The sequence below is a fragment of the Chenopodium album genome, chromosome 22 (assembly GCF_948465745.1).
Source record: "Chenopodium album chromosome 22, dcCheAlbu1.1, whole genome shotgun sequence".
Lineage (NCBI taxonomy): Eukaryota > Viridiplantae > Streptophyta > Magnoliopsida > Caryophyllales > Amaranthaceae > Chenopodium > Chenopodium album.
In genome coordinates, this window is record NC_137855.1 from 29168664 (window position 1) to 29191362 (window position 22699).

The 22699-nt window shown below is 42.6% G+C and overlaps 2 protein-coding genes and 1 long non-coding RNA gene across 3 annotated transcripts; 1 reads left to right on the plus strand and 2 right to left on the minus strand.

The window, feature by feature from the left end:
* Window positions 1-9136: 9136 nt before the first annotated feature.
* On the minus strand, window positions 9137-10268 carry LOC145606071 (uncharacterized). Its single transcript, XM_081662131.1, has 2 exons — window positions 10179-10268; window positions 9137-10092 (listed from the first exon to the last, which is right to left on the minus strand). The coding sequence occupies exons 1-2, from the start codon at window positions 10266-10268 to the stop codon at window positions 9337-9339; spliced, it is 846 nt and encodes a 281-aa protein (XP_081518257.1). The 3' UTR covers window positions 9137-9336.
* On the minus strand, window positions 10266-11379 carry LOC145606072 (uncharacterized). Its single transcript, XR_014105207.1, has 3 exons — window positions 11040-11379; window positions 10416-10818; window positions 10266-10333 (listed from the first exon to the last, which is right to left on the minus strand). It is a non-coding gene; the product is annotated as an uncharacterized LOC145606072 (long non-coding RNA).
* A 9481-nt stretch (window positions 11380-20860) lies between these two features.
* Window positions 20861-21757, plus strand: LOC145604142 (uncharacterized). Its single transcript, XM_081660093.1, has one exon. The coding sequence runs from the start codon at window positions 20861-20863 to the stop codon at window positions 21755-21757; it is 897 nt and encodes a 298-aa protein (XP_081516219.1).
* The last annotated feature ends 942 nt before the right edge of the window (window positions 21758-22699 follow it).

A 22699-nucleotide genomic window follows, 5' to 3' on the forward strand; every position in this document is an offset into this window, starting at 1 on the left:
ATTAAGAAATTACAAAAAAATATACAAAATGAAATATTTAAAAACCGTGCATCGCACGGGCTTACATCTAGTAATCTTAATTATGAGGTTAATTTGCCTCCAATGGTCTTAACCGGTGAATGACGGGCTAATGATCTGTTATAACAAGTGACCATGATGTGTGTCAACACGTGATTGATTCAAAATATTTAAAAATTCTAAAAAAAAAAACATAAAAACCCATAATTTCAGCCACCTTCTCCCACCTCCTAACCTCGTCGGCAACTAGTCAACCAACCCCTCAAAACCACCTTGAAAAAGCAAAACAATTATACACATAATTACATCAAAAGTAAAATATACAAAGAGAATTGGAGAAAAAAAGAGATTATTGTTAGAAGGCAATGTGAATGTCAATAATTGATTTGATGTTGCAATGCACATATGAGTCCAACCCTTGTGAACTCATATTGTCTATATGTATGAAATTATTGTACTCCTAGTTGAACACTCATGATATATAAAGAGTGTCATACAAGAGAAAATTTACGGAGCAATACTTATCAGTTTCTCTTTCTTCTCTTACTCCTTTATTTCTCCGAAATAAAACTTTCTATCGGTAAATTTTTAACACGTTTTCAGCACCAGTTTCCAGTCAGGTATATTTATACCTACTTCTAAAAATTTATAACAAATAATACTATCTATTTCTAAATGTTTCGAGGAGTATGCTCTATAGTTGCCCATATTTGAGATCCTCTATACCAGAAACTCAAACATTTGATGTATTATATATACCTCAAAAACAACGGTGAAAGTTCTCTTACTTGTAAATTCATTACTATCATCTTTTGTTTATTCATGTCGATGTTTCTTTGTTTGATCCATGTTGATATTACATACTCATTTTACCTAAATTTTGATCTTAGTTATTATAATTGCTAAGTAGTAACTTTGCATGCATATTATTATTAACTAGATTAACAAAAAGATGAAGCCTTTTTATACTTTTTATATTTCTTACTTTTAGATACTTTTTGTGTTTCTTTCCGTTTTCGAACTCATGATCTTTTATAGATATTAGGGCTCTCGGACCACTATGGCTTGCATTCCCAGTGTGATAACCTTTTACAATTATATATATAAAATATATATATATATATATAAAATATATATATATATATATATATATATATTTATATATATATATATATATATATATATATATATATATATCATAATTTTATGCCAGTACATTAGACTATTATATGATATTTTTACAGTTGTACAGAATTGTAACGGATAAACCTACCTCTATAAAAGGCGGATTTTCTCCCCGGTTTCACCACAAATCTCTTATCCCTTCCCACTTTTTATCCAAAAAAATCATCCAAAAAAAAAAAATTTTATCACCCCCTTCTCCGATATGATCCCCAACGACGACAACCAAAACACTCACAACTTCACTTTTGAGGAAGATTTAAGGAAGATAAAACAATATTTCCTTCTAATTACGGCTCTTGTAGTTCTATTAGTAGCAATATTAATTTTTGTCATTATGTATAAGTAAAACTCACTTATTTTGTCGTTTTAGTATATTAAAAGCTTGTTTTTGTTTTATTATGTTTGTTTGTTGTTATTATAATATTACCGTTATCATTATAATTATTGTTACTACTGTTATTGTTGTCATTTTGCTTTTTTTTTTTTTTTTTTGCAACTACCATGATTAATTTTGTCTAATCATATAATTACTCACAATAATAAACCAAGGGGGAGAAAAGACGATATAATTTATGGTTTATTATTATTAAATTTAATTATCACGTATTTTATTAACTTAATTATAAATATGGAAGAACTAAACATGTGAGTTGTACATATAATTTGTTATTATAAACTAATTGTCACGTAATTTGTTGTAGCTAAAATGGGAGACCTTATGAAAAGACAGCATCTTAGATTTATCTGGAAAGAAATTTCTGGAATGGAAAGTGGATGCAATGATGAATTTGAAAGCTCAAGGCTTGTGTTTAGGGTAAAAATACCCCAGGTACGTGGCCCAATCTCATAGTGACACGTGGCCCAATAAAGAGGCGACACGTGGCCCTATGAGAGCGAGACACGTGTCCCTCTGTTATGGTGACACCTATCAGCCATATCTAAATACCCTAAAGCTACAATCAGAAAGAGAAAAGGGCTCTGATGACCTCAGGCCCAAATCCCGAGAAAGCCTTGAAAGCCGTAAAACGGTGCCCCCCACGACACGTGGCGACCTCTGATTGCGCAGCCAATCATGTCACGAGATTTTAGGGCATAAACCCTAGGGGGAACATGCTCCCACCCCTATATATACCCCAATCATTTATGATGGGAGGGGTGGATTTTGATGTGACATTAATACAAGAGCACTAAAACGCTCCAACTTCTCTCTACTTTCTCTCTCTAGCCTTTTCCGTTTCCGTTCACTAACTTGAGCGTCGGAGGCGAATATTCCGATCACCGGAATATTCGTTATTTTGCAGGTGTCCGAGTCTTTGTCTGCAGAGCGCGACCAGTATCCGAGGGAATCACAAAAAACCCCGAAACATTTGGCGCCGTCTGTGGGGATACTCGTCTGTTATGGCAATAGATGGTCAGACACCTAATTCTGGACCTCGTCCAGGCGAGGATGGATATGGAGAGGACATACGTACTACCATACACTCAAGCAATCCTTTGACTGCCTCATTTGAAGAGGCCGAACAACCTCCTGTTACTCCAGCTGCTTTAATGGCCGAGCTAATTAAGCTCCGCAAGGAGTTGGCGGCTACCCAGCAAAAGGGGGGAGGAGGCACCTCTAAGAAAGCCAACAACAAGACCAATGCAACTGATGCTGGTAACACCCCATTCCGTCGTCCGCACGGAAGGTCTCCCCGAGTCCCACGGACCAACTTCTCTAGCCTACTGGCGAAAACACAGTCGGCTGGGGGGAGGGGCCGACAGCCAAAAAGAGTTGAGACTGAGCCGTCACAACGCTTCAAGGACGCCAGTGACTACATTCGGCACAAGCAAAGGGAGAGGGCCGCATACTCTGACACGGCCTCTACCCCAACCATGTTGGATGAGGCCTCCAACCAATCTTTCTCCCAATACACCAACACGGCTGCTTCCAGCAAGAGCCATACCATTACTCCCCGTCCAATTCAGCCATTGCAATATCAGCCCCCTCAAGTACTCAATGGGTTGATACAACAAACTCCCCAAGTTTTTGAGCAATATGGGTCGTATGGTCAGATGTTCGGCCAGGCTCCCTACCTGGCTGGAACGTCCGCTCAGCCTCAGCCTATTGATTGGCAAATGCGTTTGTTGAATTTGGGAGATAAGCCGCCTCCGTTCTCGCAAGACATACTAGCGTCCCCTCAACCAGCAAAAGTGAAGAGTGTACTAGTGGGTGCCTATGATGGTACGGGCAACCCAGAAGAGCATGTTACCTCGTACAGGAATTTGATGTACTTGCAAAGTGTAGATGATGCTACATGGTGTAGATGCTTCCCGGCCACTCTCAAAGGGGTGGCCCAAGACTGGTTTAACAGCCTTCCAGCCGGATGCATCAATTGCTTTACCACCCTCAGTTTGTTGTTTGAGGGAAACTTCTCATACAATATCCCACCAAGAAAGACAAGTCTAAACTTGGCTACAATTGTCCAAGGAAAGAATGAAGGACTACGCTCGTACGTCCAAAGGTTTAACCAAGAAAAAGCTCAAATTCATAATCTTCCGGACGAAATGGCTTACTCAGAATTTCTCCGGGGATTAAGGCATAATGGTTTTAAGTTTGATTTGGTAAGAAAAAAGATTCGGTCATACGCAGGTGTATTGCGGGAAGCCGAAGCCTATATTGAGGCCGCGGACTTTTGTTCGCTCACCAAATCAGAACAGCCGGCCAAGGGGGCTGAGAAGAAGCAATCTTCTCAGCAAGACTCGGCCGGTCGAAAGAAAGAAGGAAACAAAAGAAAAGAAATCTGGGTACCTGATGACAAACAACCCAAGTCAAAGAAAAGCAAGACGTATGAGCCTTAGTATGAGTTCAACAAGGATGGTTACTCCATTTTGATGGAGATAAAAGACAAGTTTGAGTTTGAGAAGCCTCAGCCTTTGAGAGGCTCGGCCCAGTACAGAAACAAGAACAAGTATTGTCATTACCTCAAAGATGTGGGTCATGACACGAATGAGTGTATCAACTTGAAGAGACTGTTGGATAAGTTGGCCGACAAGGGTCTGCTGAAACCCTATGTGACCAAGTCCAAATTCACCTTCAAGCGGACAGACAACACGTCCGAGAAAAAGCAACAAAGTGAAAAGAAGAATGACAAGGAAGATGATGGGAATAGCACTGATTCAGGTTTTGTGGCCGTCATATCAGGAGGCTTCGCTTCAGGCGGCCCTAGCTACCATGAAAGGAATCAAGCAGGACGCTCGAAATTTGTCAAATGTGATGCAGACGGACGTTGTTAAGGCCGAGCCATTTCCTGAAGTGATCATCAGTGAGGCTGGCCGTGGAGAGGTCAGAGCTTTGCACAATGATCCCATGGTCTTTGTAATGAAAATAGCAAATTTGAAGGTGGGACGGATATTGATTGATACGGGCAGTTCGACCGATATCATAAGTCTCTCTGCCTTGAGGAATTTAAGCTTCCCAGAAGATGCTCTCCAAGACATAACTCACCCCTTAGTAGGATCTGAGGGGAATATCATTCATCCAGTCGGACGGATTGACCTTCCTATCCGTTTCGGGCAGAAGGGTGAAGGAAGAGACATGGTCGTCCGTTTCCTTGTGGTAAAAGAGTTGACTGGGTACAATGTAATCCTTGGCCGCCCTACTCTCAATGCAGCCAAGGCGGTCATAGTGCCCCATCTGATGTTGCTGAAGTTTGAAAGGTCGGACGAAAAAATTGGAACAATTCAAGGAAGTCAGAAAATGGCTAAGGAATGTAATCAGCTAGCCGTGAAGCCAACAGCACGAGGTCCAAAATTATCCGAGATTAAGGAAGAAGGAACCTCACTCCCAGCATACCAGGTCGGCCAGAAGCGTAAGGCGACCAGGGCAGAAGAAGCCTAGCAACTAATGACTGTCGGCCGGCCAGATGAGTTGAGGCCCCAGCCGGCCGGCAGCCACCAGGATATAGTGCTTGACTCCAACCACTCAGAACGGACAGTCAGTGTCGGCACTATAGCCTTGGAATTGCTTGGGGATGAGTTGGTTCAGCTGTTAAGGGAATTCAAAGATGTGTTTGCATTTGAAGTTGGTGAAATGCCAAGAATAAGTCCTGACCTGGCCGTGCACAAGTTGGCCGTGAATCCTTTGATAAAGCCTGTCCGCCAGAAAAAGAGGAATCACGGAGAAGAAAGGAATCAGGCGGCCACAGCAGAGGTAAAAAAGCTGCTGGACGCCGGTTTCATTCGGCAATGCTTTTACCCAGATTGGGTGGCCAATGTAGTTCTTGTGAAAAAGTCGAATGGGACTTGGAGGATGTGCGTGGATTACACAGACTTGAACAAAGCGTGTCCTAAGGACAGCTTCCCCTTGCCTAAGATTGACCGTTTGGTTGATTCTACGGCCGGACACGCCCTTATGAGTTTCATGGACGCATACTTCGGATTCCATCAAATTCCTTTGTGGGAAGAAGATCAAGAGAAAATAGTGTTTGTGACCGAGCAGGGGTTGTATTGTTACAAGGTTATGCTATTCGGCCTCAAGAATGCCCCTGCTACGTTTCAGAGGCTTGTTAATACGGTCTTTGGAGATCAGCTCGGCGGGAACATGGAGGCATATATTGATGACATGATTGTCAAGTCAAAAGAGCCGGCCGACCATCTCAAGGATCTACGAGAAACGTTCACCGAACTCAGGCGGCATAAGATGATGTTAAATCCAAAGAAGTGTGTATTTGGTGTTGAGTTCGACAAGTTTCTCGGATTTTTGATTGATCAACGTGGAATTGAGGCCAACCCTGAAAAAATTCAAGCCGTCCTTGACATGAAGTCTCCAAGAACAATCAAGGAGGTGCAAAGACTGACCGGCTGTTTAGCAGCTCTTGGAAGATTTTTGTCAAGATCAGGGGATAAGTGCCGTTACTTTTTTCAAACTATCAAGAAGAAAGCCATGTTTGAGTGGACAGAGGAGGCCGAGGAAGCATTCATACAGTTGAAAAATCACTTGCATACATTGCCTCGCCTCGTCAGTCCGCTCAAGAATGAGAAGCTATATATCTATCTTGCCATCTCCGAACACTCTCTAAGTGCCGTCTTTCTTGCTGAAAGGGACGTCCATCAGGTCCCGGTGTATTTTATCAGTCATGTACTTCACAATGCTGAGCTGAAGTACCCCACAATTGAAAAATTTGGCCTCGCCTTGTACATGGCATCAAAGAAGCTGCGGCCATACTTCTTAGCACATTCAATTGTGGTCTATACAGACCAACCCTTGAAGAAGCCGTTCTCAACATTAGAGGCAAGTGGCCGCATGCTCAAGTGGGCCTTAGAGCTCAAAGGTTTTGATCTTGTGTTTGAACCAAGGAAGGCAATCAAGGGGCAAGCCTTTGCGGATTTTTTGGCTGAAATGACACGGCCTGATCTTCAGCCGGCCGGGGACCAAGTCTGGAAAGTGTTTGTGGATGGTAGTGCAACAGCGACTGGGTGTGGCGCTGGTATTATATGTGAATCTCCTGAGGGAGACAAGTATGAGTACGCGTTGAGGTTTCAGTTCCAAGCGTCAAACAATGAAGCTGAGTACGAAGCATTGTTGGCAGGCCTAAGGATGTGTAAAGCGGCCGGGGCAACCAAAATTGAAGTATGCTCGGACTCCCGGCTAATAGTCCACCAAGTCAATGGTGGCTTCGAGGCCAGGGAGCCGGCCATGATGAAGTACATGCAGCTAGTTAAGAATGAGGCCGAAGGCCTAGAGCTTTTTTCTCTCAAGCAAGTTCCCCGTTCAGAGAATCATCAAGCGGACGCCCTCTCCAAATTGGCTTCCTCGGCATCATGTGATACTCCAAGATCAGTGTTTTGGGAAGTAAAGGAAAAAAGGAGCATTGATGCTGCGCCCGTTCAGATAATAGATAGAAGTTCAACCTGGATGGAAGGAATTATTTTCTACTTAAGGGATGGAATACTTCCGGACGATCCGAAAGAGAGTTGGCTATTGAAGAGGAAGGCGGCGTGGTTTGAGATGAAGGATGGGGAGCTATTCAAAAGAGCCTTTGTCAAGCCTTACCTTAAATGTATAACTCCTGAAAGAGGCCATGATGTGTTGGATGACCTTCATCAGGGGCATTGTGGTTCGCATATTGGAGGACGAGCCTTAGCTGAAAAGGCGACACATTTGGGATATTACTGGCCGAGCCTGAATTCGGACGCCATGAAAATGGTGAAAAAATGTGACAAGTGCCAGAGATTTTCAACCCTTATTCATCGTCCAGCAAATAGTCTATCAGCCATCAGTAGTCCGCTTCCCTTTGCCAAATGGGGCATGGACATTTTGGGGCCGTATACTCCTGCATCCGGCCAGAGACGATATGTACTAGTGGCAGTAGACTACTTCACTAAATGGGTTGAAGCTGAGGCCGTCTGGGGCATTAAATGGACGGATGTGTCAGCCTTCATTTGGAAAAGCATAATCACTCGGTATGGGGTACCTCAGTCAATGGTGTTCGACAATGGACCCCAGTTTGAGACGCGTCAACTCAAAGAGTGGTTGGAGGACCAAGGCATTACTCATTGCTTTGCCTCAGTCGGCCGACCACAAGCCAATGGTCAAGTTGAGGCCTATAACAAGTTGATTTCAAATGGGATCAAACACAAGCTTGAAAAAGCAGGCGGCCTATGTGCAGACGAGTTGGTCAATGTGCTATGGTCCATACGGACAACAGCAAAAAGTTTTACAGGTGAGACTCCATTCTTTTTGGTCTATGGAGCTGAGGATGTACTCCCAATTGAAATGTATGAGCCTACTTTGCGGGTAATGCTTTATGATGAATCGGCCAATTGGGAGGCCATGAAGACCGCCCTAGATTTCCTTCCAGAAGCTAGGGGCAATGCGGCGCTTAGGCATGAAATTTATCGCTTAAGGATGACAAGGGCATATAACCGCCGAGTGTCTAAGCAGCCGCTCAAAATGGGGGATCTAGTGTTGAGAAAAATGGAAGCTGTTGGCCGTGCCAATGAGGATGACAAGTTGACTCCAAACTGGGAGGGGCCGTACAGAATCAGGGAAGAAGTCAGAGACGGCACGTATCGCCTTGAGGCAATTGATGGCCGTCAGATCCCACGGACATGGAACACTGATAACTTGAAGAAGTATCATGTTTGAGTTTTGTTTCTTTAAATACTTAGCCAAAAAGCTGTTTATACAGCTAGGTGTACTGACCGAGCCTTGTAATTAAAGCCATACGACCACAACAATGTACTTTTGACAATAATTAATGAAAAGTCAGGCATTGTTGAATTATTTGTGGTTTTACTTGTATTTATTTGCTTGTTAATATTTATGATTAAAGGCCGAATGAAACGATTTACTGAGTTGCTTCCAATATAGTAACACGGCTTATCATTCTTTTTGAATGGCCGAGGTAAAAAGGAAGCAAGGTTGCTCCCAATATAGCAATTCGGCCATGTAAAAAAAAAAAAAAAAAAAAAAACTGATTAAATTCAGAGAATAATGCGTTCGTCCAATTCTAGGCGGACGATTGAGGCAAGGTATTCCAAACTTCTGTAGAAAGCAAGTGTCCTTTACAAATAGGGCAAGGGCATACCTAGGCGTTTGGCCCGGCCGATCAAGGAATCTCTAAGTTGAGATAATACTTAGGATTTCTAGGGTGCGTCCGAGCGATAGATTCAATGGACTACTCGTACAATGATAGCCGAACGGCCGATTAAATTGATTCGGTGCTTCACCTAGTCCAAGGGCAATCATTACTATGATTTGATTAACTTGCTAGTCGTCATACCCTTTTAAGGCATAAAAACTACCAAGTTAATCAAACCACTTAGAAAATGGACTAGGCGAGCACCGAATAAAGGGGCATACCCCTAGGAGCGTACGAAAAGGCATAATATTAAGACGTACGAAAAACTTGCAAAAAGCGAAAAATTGCAAAAATTTGCTAAGTATGAAACAGAAGTAAAAACCGCTCAAAAGGCGGACAAAATTCTCATTAATAAGACCGCACAAAGGCGGTCGAAATTTTTACAAAACCGCTCGAACAGGCGGCCTCAAAATAAGAACAAAAAAAAAAACGAAGTACAAAATAAGCTAAGTACACAGTAAGCTGAAATAAGAAGGAAAGCTGAGCAGACGGCTGCTGGAGGACCTGAGCTCTACTTAGCCGTGTTATCTTTGGCAGGCTCCTCCGCTGTCTTGGCGTCCTTGGCCGGGGCAGCCTTGTTGTCCGCCTCCTCCTCCTCATCCCCGTCCTCTCCGGATTCGGGGGAAGTAACTACTAGTTCTGGAGGAGGCATGCCGGCCTTCCTTGCCTCTTCTCTAAGGCAGACATATTGAAGCCGCTTCTTGAAGCGTTCCTCGTAATAGGCGGCTTCACCTTCGTCCACCATCAAGTCGAAGGCATCAAAGAAGTATGCCTTAAGCCTGTCTTCAGCATTTTGCTCGATGCGGATGACTTCTTCCACGCTGATCGGCCGAGGAGTTTTAAGTTGCTCCTCATAGTCCGCAATGGACTTCTTTAAGGTCTCCACCTCGACCTTCAGCGCGTCCGCTTCATCTAGAGCAGACTTAAGGTTGGCTTGGGCTAACTTCAGCTCACTTTTCAAGGCTTCGGACGCCTCGAAGCCCAACTTCCACTTCTCCTTTTCCAGGACGGCCTCGTCCCTTTCAACCCTCATGGCCTCCCTGGCCAAGGACTCCTGTTCGAGTGCCTTGCCCAGTTTGACCAGGTCCTCTGTTTGCCGCGCCGCTTTGTCGGACAGCGCGGTTATTTGGGTCTCAAAGTGTACCCTTTGGACGGCGGCCGTCCCAGTTACAACATCCTCGACTTTTCTGATTTCGAGCCAAGCATTCTTCAACGGTTCGTTCTCCTTGTCCTTCCAATCTAGGAAGGCGTTCAGACGGAGGAAGAGCTGCGGACAGAAAAAAGAAACTTAGTCAAATATAGAAAAATTTGCTAAGTGTTGGAAAGAAAAAGCATAAGGAGACAGAAATATACCTCGGCGCTACAATTTAGCATGGGGCCGAGGAAGCCTTCATTGATCCCTCGCAGCTTGTCACGCTGCGCTTGGGGGACCGCGTGTACCATGGCCTTTTTATCCGCACCAGTCAGTGACTGGCCGGGCACCCTCAGCTGCATCTCCTCTGATATATCTGCGGACGACCGTGTAAGAAGAGTTAGCTAAAATTCACAAGTAAATAAAGATGTAAAAAAGTAAGAAAGAAGAAGGCTAACCAGTGGAGAAGCTTGGAGGAGAAAGATTGGTGGGAGGAGGCGGCAAAGGAGCCTCCCCCTCATCCGGACGACCCTCATCAGCATCGCTGGACGGCTGGTTGACCAGCATCGTCCCGATCCAGCGACCGGTCGTTTTTTCTGGGGTTGACTTATCCCCACCGTCCGAAGGGACGGACTCTTCATGGACCTGATCAGCAATAGGTTCCATGGGCTTGGAGGCCCCGCTTTGTGTCAGTCGGGGTTGTTCTCCTTTAGACTGCGTTGTAGCAGTCTGCGACTTTGCCGTTGTCGCTGCCTTAGAAGACGGCTTGGAAGCAACCGTCTTTCTCCTTTTGGATGCGTTCGCATCAGGAGTGGACGTGGCCGGCTGCTTCCGCCTGGCCTTCGGGGTAGAAGAGGAGGTCTGCAAAAATACAAAGTTAGAAATTTTTTTTTTTTTTTAAAAAAAAAAAAAAAAATACAAAGTACATGATGGCGTCCGTGCGATTTGGGAAAGGAGCTCCTTTCCAGCATGCGTGAACGGACATAAAGCGTCCGTGCAAACTCAGGAAGTAGGTTCCTCCCAATATAGCAGAACGGACACAGTAAGGAATGAGAAATTCAAAAAATAAACTAAGTGTTTACCTCTTTGAGTTGCTCGTACATCTTGAAACGAGCCTTGTATCTGGCCAAGTCCACCTCGGACATCTCAACCTCTGCTTTTTGGGCCGAGTCAAGCATAGCGTACGCCTCCGCTGCAAAAACAAAAAGCAAAAGTGTTAGAATATTTTTCTAAAAAACTCTATGTGCGTACAAAAAAGTTTATATATCTAAGTGTCCACCTTGGGGCATGTTCTGGTACAGGCCGTACGCAGACATGAAGATAGGGTCCCTAAGCCAATGGCAAGAGGAACCCAATGGCTAGGGACCCGTTCAGTTTAGTTGCCCCGCTTGACTCGATTAACTTTGAAGTACTCGAGCTGGTGTTCGTGGCTTGGGTGGATGGGCGGCTTGTCAGGCTTGTGGTCTCCGCGTCCGAGTTGAATAGGCTCTGGACGGCACCTGTTCATGCGGAGGTTTAACTCCGCGTCCTGAGTTTTGACACGGTAGAAGTGGTGCTTCCAGTCCCTCCACTTACTGACACGGTCGACCACGACCATGTAATCCCTGGTTGCGCTCAAGATGAGCCAACCATCCACATCCTTTTCCAGCCGAGTGAGTGAGTGCATCTCACAAAAGACCGCAAAGTCTGGCGTAAATTTCTTAGCGATGCACGTCACTAAGTACCCAAAAATGTTCAACCAACTGTTTGGCGTCAGTTGGAAGAGGCCGATGTCGTACTCGTCCAGGACATTCCGGATGAATGGTTGAAGAGGGAAGCGGAGCCCCACATCCAAGGCGGCCCTGTAGACGCAAAACGCTCGTTTGCGCGGCTTCTCCTCATCCCAGGTAGCCACAGCAATGGCCTTCCTGGGGACTTGAATTTCGAATCCCTCTCCCAAATGGAGGGACTCCTTGTACTTCTCAAAATCCTTCCTTAAAAACTTCAGGGCTGTCTCCCCAACTGTACAGGCGTACGGGTCCCTGAAGTTATCTATGTTGGCGACAGTTTCTTCGGCCGCCGCCTCGCCTTCGGCCGTCTCACCCACGGCCTCTTTCTCAACTTCTTCTTCTTCCACTTGGTGAGAAGGGGCACTCCCAAATTCTGAAGACAACACTCTGTCCAAATCTGCTGCTTCGGCCGAGCTTCGGCCCCTTGAGCTTGGAACGCCCATTGAAGAAGGAACGTCCTCCTCGACCATCGGACGCTTGCCTTTATCCTTGGCAGCGACCGCCTCATTTCCCGAAGGAGGGGCGTTGCGAATAGGCAGGTCGGACGGTTCTCGGATTGAGATTCCGGTTAAGGGTCTGTCCGCCCCGCCCAGTTGAGGTCGAGGTTGAGAAGAAGTGGGGACGGACGAACCAGAAGCGTCCGCCCCAGGATTGGAAGGGTTGTCTTTGCAAGTTACCAGCTCGGCCCCATCCATGACTGAGCTGGCGAAATGAGGGAACCTAAGTTCCGGGGCAGGAGCGGACGAGGTGCCTTCAGCTTGAAGGCGTTCCTCGAAAGAAGAAGTGACCTCCACGGCCAAATGATGGGAGCCAGTGGAGGTGGTCGTTGTCTGAGTGGTGGAGTTAGTCTCCACCATAGTGCTTGGGTTACTAGGGTCATAGGGGACCCTAGGATGAACCAGACTGCCGTCTAGGTTCCTGGCCGCATGACGCTCACGCGTTCGCATGGTTCTTGCCATTGCCTGTTGGGACAGAGAAGAATAAGTGGGGGTGAGTATGTACACATTAGACATAGACTCACTCCAAGGAGGAGACAACTCTTCTCCGTCCACTCTAGATTCCTCAGTCCCAGGCGAACGGCCGGCCTCATGAGAAGAGTCGGACGAAGCCGAGTATGGATCCAGAATTGAAGTTAAAGAAAAATAAAACAAGGAAAAAATAAAAGAGGAAATGTAGACGGCCTACCTCTGTACGTTCTGAAAACTTTGAAGGTGGTGGTGAAGCTCTTGAAGGTTGACCGGAAAACTCAAATATGCCCGAAAAACTCAACAGAAAACTCAAACTCACGGCGGCGCTCTTGAAGATTAAGGGAAAAGTAACTTTCTCTCACTAGAATGCTCTGCCTTCTCTCTAGAATTCACAATTGGGTAAAGTGTGAAAATGAGAATTCACTCCCCATATTTATAGTGTGAATTCATGGTGGCAAAATGGTAAAATCATTTTTTCGCCTAAACATTCAAACGGTAATTTCTTGAGAAATTACTCGAAGAAAGGGCCAGGACGACGTTAGGGTTCTGTTAACTTGTGAAAAAGACCAGACGAACAATTAACGGCACGTTAAAGTGAGTTGAAATGAGTTAAGTGGAAAATTCAAGAATTTTACACCTTCAACACTTAGTCTCCAAAACTTGAGAAAATCTAAGAGGAAAAACGTCCGCCCAGTTCTCAGACGTTTAGTCTAAAACAGGAATTCAGACGTACGAAGCATGATTAGAAAGCCAGGAAGTACGTCTGAAATCATGGAAGCCCAGATTACCCCAAAGAAAATAGGTGGTCGTTCTGGGTAGTTAGGAGATAAGCTCCTCCCAGAGTATCAGAACGTCCAGTCTCATTTCTATGGCCGTTCTGGGTAGTTAGGAGATAAGCTCCTCCCAGAGTATCAGAACGTCCAGTCTCATTTCTATGGCCGTTCTGGGTAGTTAGGAGATAAGCTCCTCCCAGAGTATCAGAACGTCCAGTCTCATTTCTATGGCCGTTCTGGGTAGTTAGGAGATAAGCTCCTCCCAGAGTATCAGAACGTCCAGTCTCATTTCTATGGCCGTTTTGGGTAGTTAGGAGATAAGCTCCTCCCAGAGTATCAGAACGTCCAGTCTCATTTCTATGGCCGTTCTGGGTAGTTAGAAGATCAACTCCTCCTAGAGTATGAGGGCGTCCAGCCTGAAATAAGTGGACGACCACATGAATTCAGAGGTTAAGCCTCTCTCAAAGTACGAGAGCGTCCAGTACAAAGTATGGACGTCCAGATAAGCAAAAATCCAAGCTCATTCCAGACTACGAGAACGTCCAGGGCAAAATATATGGACGTCCACGTAGCAAAAAGAGCCTTGAATCAAAAGTGTATGGACGTCCAGGGCAGATGGGAAGCAAACCCAACCCAGAGTACCAGGACGTCCAGAATGCAAGATCAGAGGAGGCGACCAGTAAGTGTACGAGCCACGCCCTCTGAGGGGCAAATGTTTAGGGTAAAAATACCCCAGGTACGTGGCCCAATAAAGAGGCAACACGTGGCCCTATGAGAGCGAGACACGTGTCCCCCTGTTATGGTGACACCTGTCAGCCATATCTAAATACCCTAAAGCTACAATCAAAAAGAGAAAAGGGCTCTGATGACCTCAGGCCCAAATCCCGAGAAAGCCTTGAAAGCCGTAAAACGGCGCCCCCCACGACACGTGGCGACCTCTGATTGCGCAGCCAATCATGTCACGAGATTTTATGGCATAAACCCTAGGGGGCACATGCTCCCACCCCTATATATACCCCAATCATTTATGATGGGAAGGGTGGATTTTGATGTGACATTAATACAAGAGCACTAAAATGCTCCAAATTCTCTCTACTTTCTCTCTCTACCCTTTTCCGTTTCCGTTCACTAACTTGAGCGTCGGAGGCGAATATTCCGATCACCGGAATATTCGTTATTTTGCAGGTGTCCGAGTCTTTGTTTGCAGAGCGCGACCAGTATCCGAGGGAATCACAAAAAACCCCGAAACAGCTTGGAGCACACTATTAAAGAAAATAAAAGTCCCTCTGGTCAAACAACTGATACTACCACTTCTGCAATGACTGTTGTAAAACCTATTACTGAACAAGATAAGGCAAAAGTCTTAGTGTTGTTAAGGCATCATTTACATGAAGGTCTTAAAACTGAGTACATGATGGTTGAAGATCCCAAAGAATTATGGGATTGCCTTAATGAAAGATTTGGACACCACAAAAGGGTGCTCCTTCCTAAGGCATTATTTGACTGGACAAATTTACGGTTCCAGGATTTCAAATCTGTAATTGATTATAATTCAACCATACATGAGATAGTGTCTATATTGAGATATTGTGATCATCCAGTTACGGATTAACAGATGATTGAAAAAACACTCACTACCTTTCATGCAAGCAACATACTGTTGCAAGAGCAGTATCGTGAAAGAGGTTTTAAAAAGTTCAATGAATTAATGAGTGTATTGCTTGTTGCGGAACAAAATAGTGAACTTTTGTTGAAAAATCATAACTTGAGACCAACTGGGTCTTTGGCCACTCATCATGAGGCAAATGCAATAAATTCTTATCCACTCGAGTCAAATGCTACACAAAGAGGTGGACGTGGAAATTACAATGGCCGTGGAAGAGGCCGTGGAAATTATCGCGCACGTGGCCGTGGTCGTGGTAGAAACAATTTTCAAAGAAACAGTAATTTCAAAAATTTTGAAAAACAGAAGGGGCAGTCATCTGGAAGCCACAAACAAACTCCTTCGAAAGGAAAAGACACATGTTACAGATGTGGCATGACAGGACATTGGGGACGTACTTGTCGTACGGCAAAACATTTGGTAGATCTTTACCAGGCTTCTGTAAAAGGCAAAGAGAAAAATGCAGAAGCAAATTATGTTAATGAGGAAAATGCTCCTTGTCCCAGCCTTGATGTATCTGATTATTTCATGGATAATGCTGAAATTGGAAATGATTTCATTCTTGGAGAAAACAACAATGCTTAGGTTTTTCATCTACTAATGTAACGTATGCTATGTTTTAATGTATTTTCTTTATATTCTGTATTTTAAATTTCTAGTCATGTACTTTTAATCTTTATCATCAATAAAAGTTTGTATAATATTATTCTAAACTAATCTCAAACTTATTTTATAAAGATATGGATCTACCTGAAGTTAGTTCCAAATATCAATGCCTTTTGGACAGTAGAACAACGCACACTATCTTAAAGGATAAAAATTATTTTTCACAACTAAAGTTGTTTCAAGCAAATGTGAACACTATTTCCGGGTCAGCTAAATTAATTGAAGGATCTGGAAAGGCTTGTATAATGCTTCCAAATGGAACAAAATTAAGAATCAATAATGCTTTATATTCAAGTAAATCTCGAAGAAATCTCATAAGCTTTAAAGATGTACGCCAAAATGGCTATCATCTAGAAACAATGACAACATATCAAAAAGAGTATATATGCCTCACGGCAGAAAAACATGCCAAGAAACATATATATGAGAAATTGCCAGCATACTCTACGGGGTTATATCGTATAAACATACGACCCGTGAAAATCAATATGGTATCTAACCAGAAGTTAGATGACAAACATTTGATTATTTTATGGCATGATCGTTTTGGGACATCCAGCAACTGGGATGATGCATAGAATAATAGCACATTCAGTTGGACATACAATAAGATATGTCAAAATTCCCCGATCAAATGAATTAACATGCTCTGCATGCTCACTTGGCAAATTAATAATAAGGCCATCTATGAACAAAATTGCTACTGAATCTCCAAAATTCTTGGAAAGAATTCAGGGAGATATGTGTAGGCCAATTAATCCAACATGTGGACCATTTGGATATTTCATGGTTTTAATTGATGCTTCTACACGATGGTCACATGTTAGTTTACTTTCAAGTAGAAATGTTGCCTTTGCAAAATTACTTGCCCAAATCATCAAATTAAGAGCACAATTCCCATATCATATAATAAAGAAAATGAGACTTGACAATGCGGGAATTTACATCCCAAACATTTAATGATTATTGTATGTCAATTGGAATTGATGTTGAACACCAAGTAGCTCATGTTCATACAAAAAATGGTCTAGCTGAATCACTAATTAAGAGATTAGAATTGATTGCAAGACCATTATTAATGAGGTCAAAATTGCCATCATCTGCTTGGGGACATGCTATAATACATGCAGCAGCGCTAATTAGATTGAGACCTACAACTTATCATAAATTCTCACCACTACAACTTGTTTGTGGTCGAGAACCAAGTATCTCACATCTAAAAATCTTTGGTTGTGCTGTATATCTTCCCATTGCTCCACCCCAACGAACAAAAATGGGTCCACAAAGAAGGCTGGGAATTTATGTCGGGTTTGAATCCCCCTCTATAATTAAATATCTTGAACCATTGACTGGTGACTTATTTACGGCTAGATTTGCGAACTGTCACTTTAATGAAACAATATTCCCAGCCTTAGGGCCGGGGGAGAGAAAGTGGACCCACGTAAGAAAGAAATTAAACTCATTTGGAATGCAACACAACTGTTGATGTTAGACCCACGAACAAATATGTGTGAACAAGAAGTTAAGAAAATTGTTCATTTACAAAGTGTTGCAAATCAATTGCCTGATGCATTTGTGGACACAAAGAAGGTGACAAAATCACATATACCAGCAGCAAATCCCCCTGCACGTATTGAAATCCCAACTGGTAATAAGGCCATAGAAAATGAATCTCAGGCACGCAGAAAGCGTGGAAGACCACTTAGTTCAAAAGATTCTAAGCCAAGGAAATTGAAAAGATTGGATGGAATAGAAAATGAGACTAATGATGTTCCCCCGTCAAAAGGTCAAGAAAGAACAAATGTTGATGAAAGTAAAGAAAATGATGATAATCTAAAAGGGCACGAACAAGAAGACAACCCTACGGGGAATGAACAAGATGTTCAAAACATCGATAACAATGAAATTTCAATTAATTACGTCTCTACAAAGACTCAGTGGAATAGGAAAGATGTTATTGTGGATGAAATATTTGCAAATTCCATCGCAATCGACATTGTGTCTGATGAAAATGATGTTGAACCAAGACCTGTAGAAGGATGTCGACGTAGGAGTGATTGGCCAAAGTGGAAGGAGGCAATGCTGGCTGAGTTAAAGTCACTTGAAAAACGAGAAATTTTTGGAAAAATAACCCTTACACCATGACAGGGTAAAGTCGTATCCCCAAATCAAAAGAATTACCTAAGTCCTCTAACTAATGCAGATAGGGAAGCAGGTCGAGTCCACACGGAAACAAGTCTTTCTACTCCTAATTAATTATTATAATCTAAATTATCAGGTAACCAATGTTGTTGTGATTAAAGGAATTATACTACGAAGAATATGAGTAGGGATAAATAAAAGTAGGGGAAAATCAATGAATAAAGGACCTAGGGCATAGGTTCACCAATAAATAATACTCCAGGGTAAAACATATAAATCAATCATCAATGTATCAATTAATCAGATAATAAAGGGCTTTCGCTACGTATTACAATCACAGGGTTAATTTACCGGTATTAAATCTCATCTCTCGAATCTCGACTTAACCATTTATAAATTAAACTGGCTATTGAAACTAGGCCTTAATATTAATTCTCATCTCTCGAATCTCGAATCAATATTGCGTAACTCATATAATTAAATCAGCGGTAATCTAATTGCATAATATTAAATCAATCAATAGGAAATTAATTAAACATTGACAATTAACAATAATAAATTACCCTTTCATATTATTTATGGATCCCCATAAACCCTAGAAAGAAAACTACTCACGCATAATTAAATCTAAACTAATCAAAGCAAGTAAAGAAAGCATGATTAAAAGCAAGAACAAGAGATTAAAGAAAATAATAATATAAAAACTAACATGAAAGCAAACAAGTTAAACTATAATAAAAACAAAGAAGCAAAAATCAAAAATACAAATAATGAAAACAATCGTCACGAAAAGCAATAAAACTGGAAGAAAACGGGAGGAAACTAAAATAAGCTAAACTATAAAAAACAAAGTATGGAGAGCGAAAGCGTGAAAGCGAAAGCGAAAGAGAAATCGAGTGAAGAGGAAGATCTGCTACAAAGATCTAATAAAAAATTCAAATATACACCGGAGAATTCTCCGGTTGGTAACCCTGAGAGGACTCATCTGGATAACGATGTGGTCATGGAAACCTATGTGGAGAATACTCCACAATCTCAATCGAGGGTTTCATACAGTAGTATGACGAAAGGGCATACAAATGAGCAGTTTGGTTCTGGCAATATGGGTTTTGATGATGATGGATTTGAAACTAAGGATGACCAACCTTTGGATTGTGATTCTGACGATGAAATGTGCCCTAATATTCTCCTTTCTAAAGAGGAGAAGAGAAGATTAAGGAAGCCATGGCAAAATGCGTTGATTATCAAGTTATTTGATAAGAAATTAAGCTATGAAGTCTTAATTAAGAGATTAAGGATTAAATGGAGCCTTAAAGGTGACATTTACCTCACAGATGTTGGTTTTGCCTATTATGTGGTGAGATTTACCAATATGGAGGATTACCATTTTGTATTAACTCAAGGGCCTTGGCTAATTGGAGACAGCTATTTGACAATCCGTAAGTGGGTTCCTAATTTCGTAGCTGATGAAGCTCCTATCAAATTCCTCACTGCTTGGGTGAGAATTCCTCAGTTATCTCTTGAATACTTTGATAATCAATTCTTACATTCGATTGGTTCCAAGATTGGGAAGGTTGTAAGTATTGATAGAAATACTGAATCCATGAGCAGGGGGCAGTACATTCGATTCAGCATCGAGGTGGATTTATCCAAACCTCTGTTATCCAAATTCAGACTTAATGGGAAAGTTTGGAGGGTTCAGTATGAGGGCTTAAAGCAGATTTTCTTTAGATGTGGAAAATTGGGGCATAAGGAGATTGGCTGTGAATTTGAAGTAGTCCAGGATGATAATGGAAACAGGATTGTTAGGAGAAAGACCGATTCAGTCAAGGACCACGCTCCGAAATCAAGACCAGAGGAGCATGACTAGTTCGGTTCTTGGATGTTAGTCCAAAGGACTAATAGGAAGAGTGTGATTAAGCCTAAAGGTCAATCTACAATGAAGTAGGGTGCTGGTGATAAACAAGGTATTAATGTGAAACAAGTAGTCCAGACTACTGGCAATGCTGAAAACAGAGAAGAGAACAGAGCAAAACAGGACAAGAATCAATTCTGGAAGAAGGTGGATAACCCGATTTCTAATGCGGGTCGGAATAAAGGATCCAGGTTTTCTATATTGGATCAGGATCAAGATTTGGATATGACAGAATTGGTTAATGCTCAAGATAAGGAAACTGAGAATCCAGGAAGGAAATAAGGAAAGTGGTTCCTTGGAAACTGATAAGGATATGGAAGAAGTTGCAAATCTAGGAGAGAATAGTGGAGCTATTCGGAGTAGTTTGAGAAATTTGGAAAAATCGCATATTGGGATGGAAATAGATTTGGAAGGTGGATCAACTATTGACTTAGATGAATTTTCGAATGCTGGAAAAGATAATCAAAGTTTAAATTTTAAGGAAAAAGATATCTGTGGAAATAATAGGATTGAAGGAAATATTTTATCTCAAAAAAGATTCCCTTTACAAAAGGAAAATCTAGATCCGAATATTGAGAGTGAAAAGATTGCTAATCAGAGTAAAATCAATAACAATTCTCAATCGAACAATTTTTCTACTGCACCTCTGGACATAGATTCTCAGAATTATGATGGAGCAGTGGGAAACAAGAACAAGCCCCCGGATCCCGATTACCCTCAAAGTATGTGTTCCTCCGACTTACACGGCCTTCGCAGACTATCCAATGGAGGGACCTACTATGGTCAAAGTTCACCCGACTTCGAACAAGGCTTCGCTACAATGGAACACGTTTCTCCCACCTCGCCACAACCCAACGGAGATGCTGTTTACGGTGGAAATTCCACTGAGAACCAGGGGTCCTATGGATGCGCTGTCGGAAGCGTACCTAGGACTTCTTGCTAATGTTCCTTTGAACATTGTTGATCGCCACCCTGTTTTCCAAGAGTTTAATATGCTGATTAAAATCATGATTTGGAACGTTCAAGGGGCAGGTAATAAATTAGCTGCCATTAGGGAGTTAATTAGAGTAAATAATCCTACTGTGTTGGCTTTGGTTGAGACGCATTTGAGTGGGGAGCAAGCTCAGAAAGTGTGTGATAGGATTGGTTTTTCGGGCCAAACTAGGGTGGAGGCGCAGGGCTTTAGTGAGGGTATTTGGGTGTTTTGGAAGGATGATGAAGTTTCTGCTACTGTGATTGATAATAGTTCTCAACATGTTACGGTGGAGATTGAAAAGAGAGGGGAAGAACCGTGGCTGTTCTCTGCCATATATGCAAGTCCTGAGAATGCTTTGAGAAAGGAGCTGTGGAGTCAGCTTGAGAATATCAAGAATAACTATCGAGGTCCTTGGCTAGCTGCTGGGGACTTTAATGACACTATGTTCTTGTCTGAGAGATCAGGTGTTGGTGGCTTGGAAATGCAAAGAAGATGCCGTGAATTTTGTGAGTGGGTGAATTCAATGGGTTTGATCGATTTGGGATGCTCGGGGCCTGCTCATACGTGGTTTAGAGGTTTGTCACCTGCCACTTTCAAATCAGCAAGGTTGGATCGTGGTTTGGCTAATGAGGATTGGAGGTTGATGTTTCCGGAGGGTGCTGTGCGAAATTTGCCTAAATTTACCTCCGATCATTGTCCTATTTTAATAAGTACTACAGGGTTTACACCAATTCCTTCGTCTCTTAAGCCTTTCAGATTCCAAGCGGCTTGGTTGCAGCATGATAAATTTGAAGAGTTTGTATGTGCGAATTGGAATAACAGAGAAGATCTGGTGCCTTATCTAAAGGTTTTTGCGGACAAATTGTCGGAGTGGAATAAGGAAATTTTCCATAATATTTTTAGGAAGAAGGCCGAATTAATGGCTTGACTTGAAGGGATTCAGCGATCTCTTTCTAATGGTGGCCCTCGATACTTGTTAAAGTTAGAGGAAAAATTGAGACGAGAGATGATTCAAGTCTTAGATCAAGAGGAGACCCTTTGGTTTCAAAAGTCAAGGGCGGATGCTATTTGTGACAGAGACAGGAACACTAAGTATTTTCATCTTTCGACTATAATTAGACGAAAGAGGAATCGCATTGAGACTTTGAGAAATGCTCAGGGAGTGTGGCTGACTGATCCAGACCAAGTTCAAGAAGAAGTTTGAGGTTATTGGAAAGGATTGTTTAGAGAAGGGGGGCAGTGTAATTCGAATCTTGAGCTTCTTCGAGACTATTTCCCTCGTATAGGTGCGGATGACTGGGAGATTTTGACTAGACCTTTTGCGGTGTGTGAGATTTATAAAGCTCTTCGTAGTATGCATCCTTATAAGCCACCTGGTCCCGACGGTTTCCAACCCTTGTTTTATCAACATTTTTGGGAGGTGGTGAAGCCGAATTTGATTAAAGTGGTGTTTGATATCCTTGAAGGTAGATGCTTCCCTGAAGGGATTAACGATGCTTTTTTGGTGCTTATTCCAAAGATAGACACCCCTGAGACAGCCAAACACTTTCGTCCAATTGGTCTATGCAATATTACAGATAAACTTGTGACCAAAATTGTGGTGAATCGGCTTAAACCCGTACTCCCTAGTTTGATCTCTCCGACCCAATGTTCTTTTGTGCCTAATCGTCAAATCACTGATAATGTGGTGATAGTTCAGGAAATGCTCCACTCGATGAGAAAGAAACAAGGAAGGGTTGGGTACATGGCGGTTAAAATTGATTTTGAGAAGGCGTATGATCGCCTACGATGGTCTTTTATTAGAGATTCACTGCTAGAGTTGAGACTCCCGCAACAAATGGTTGACATTGTGATGATGTGTATTTCGTCG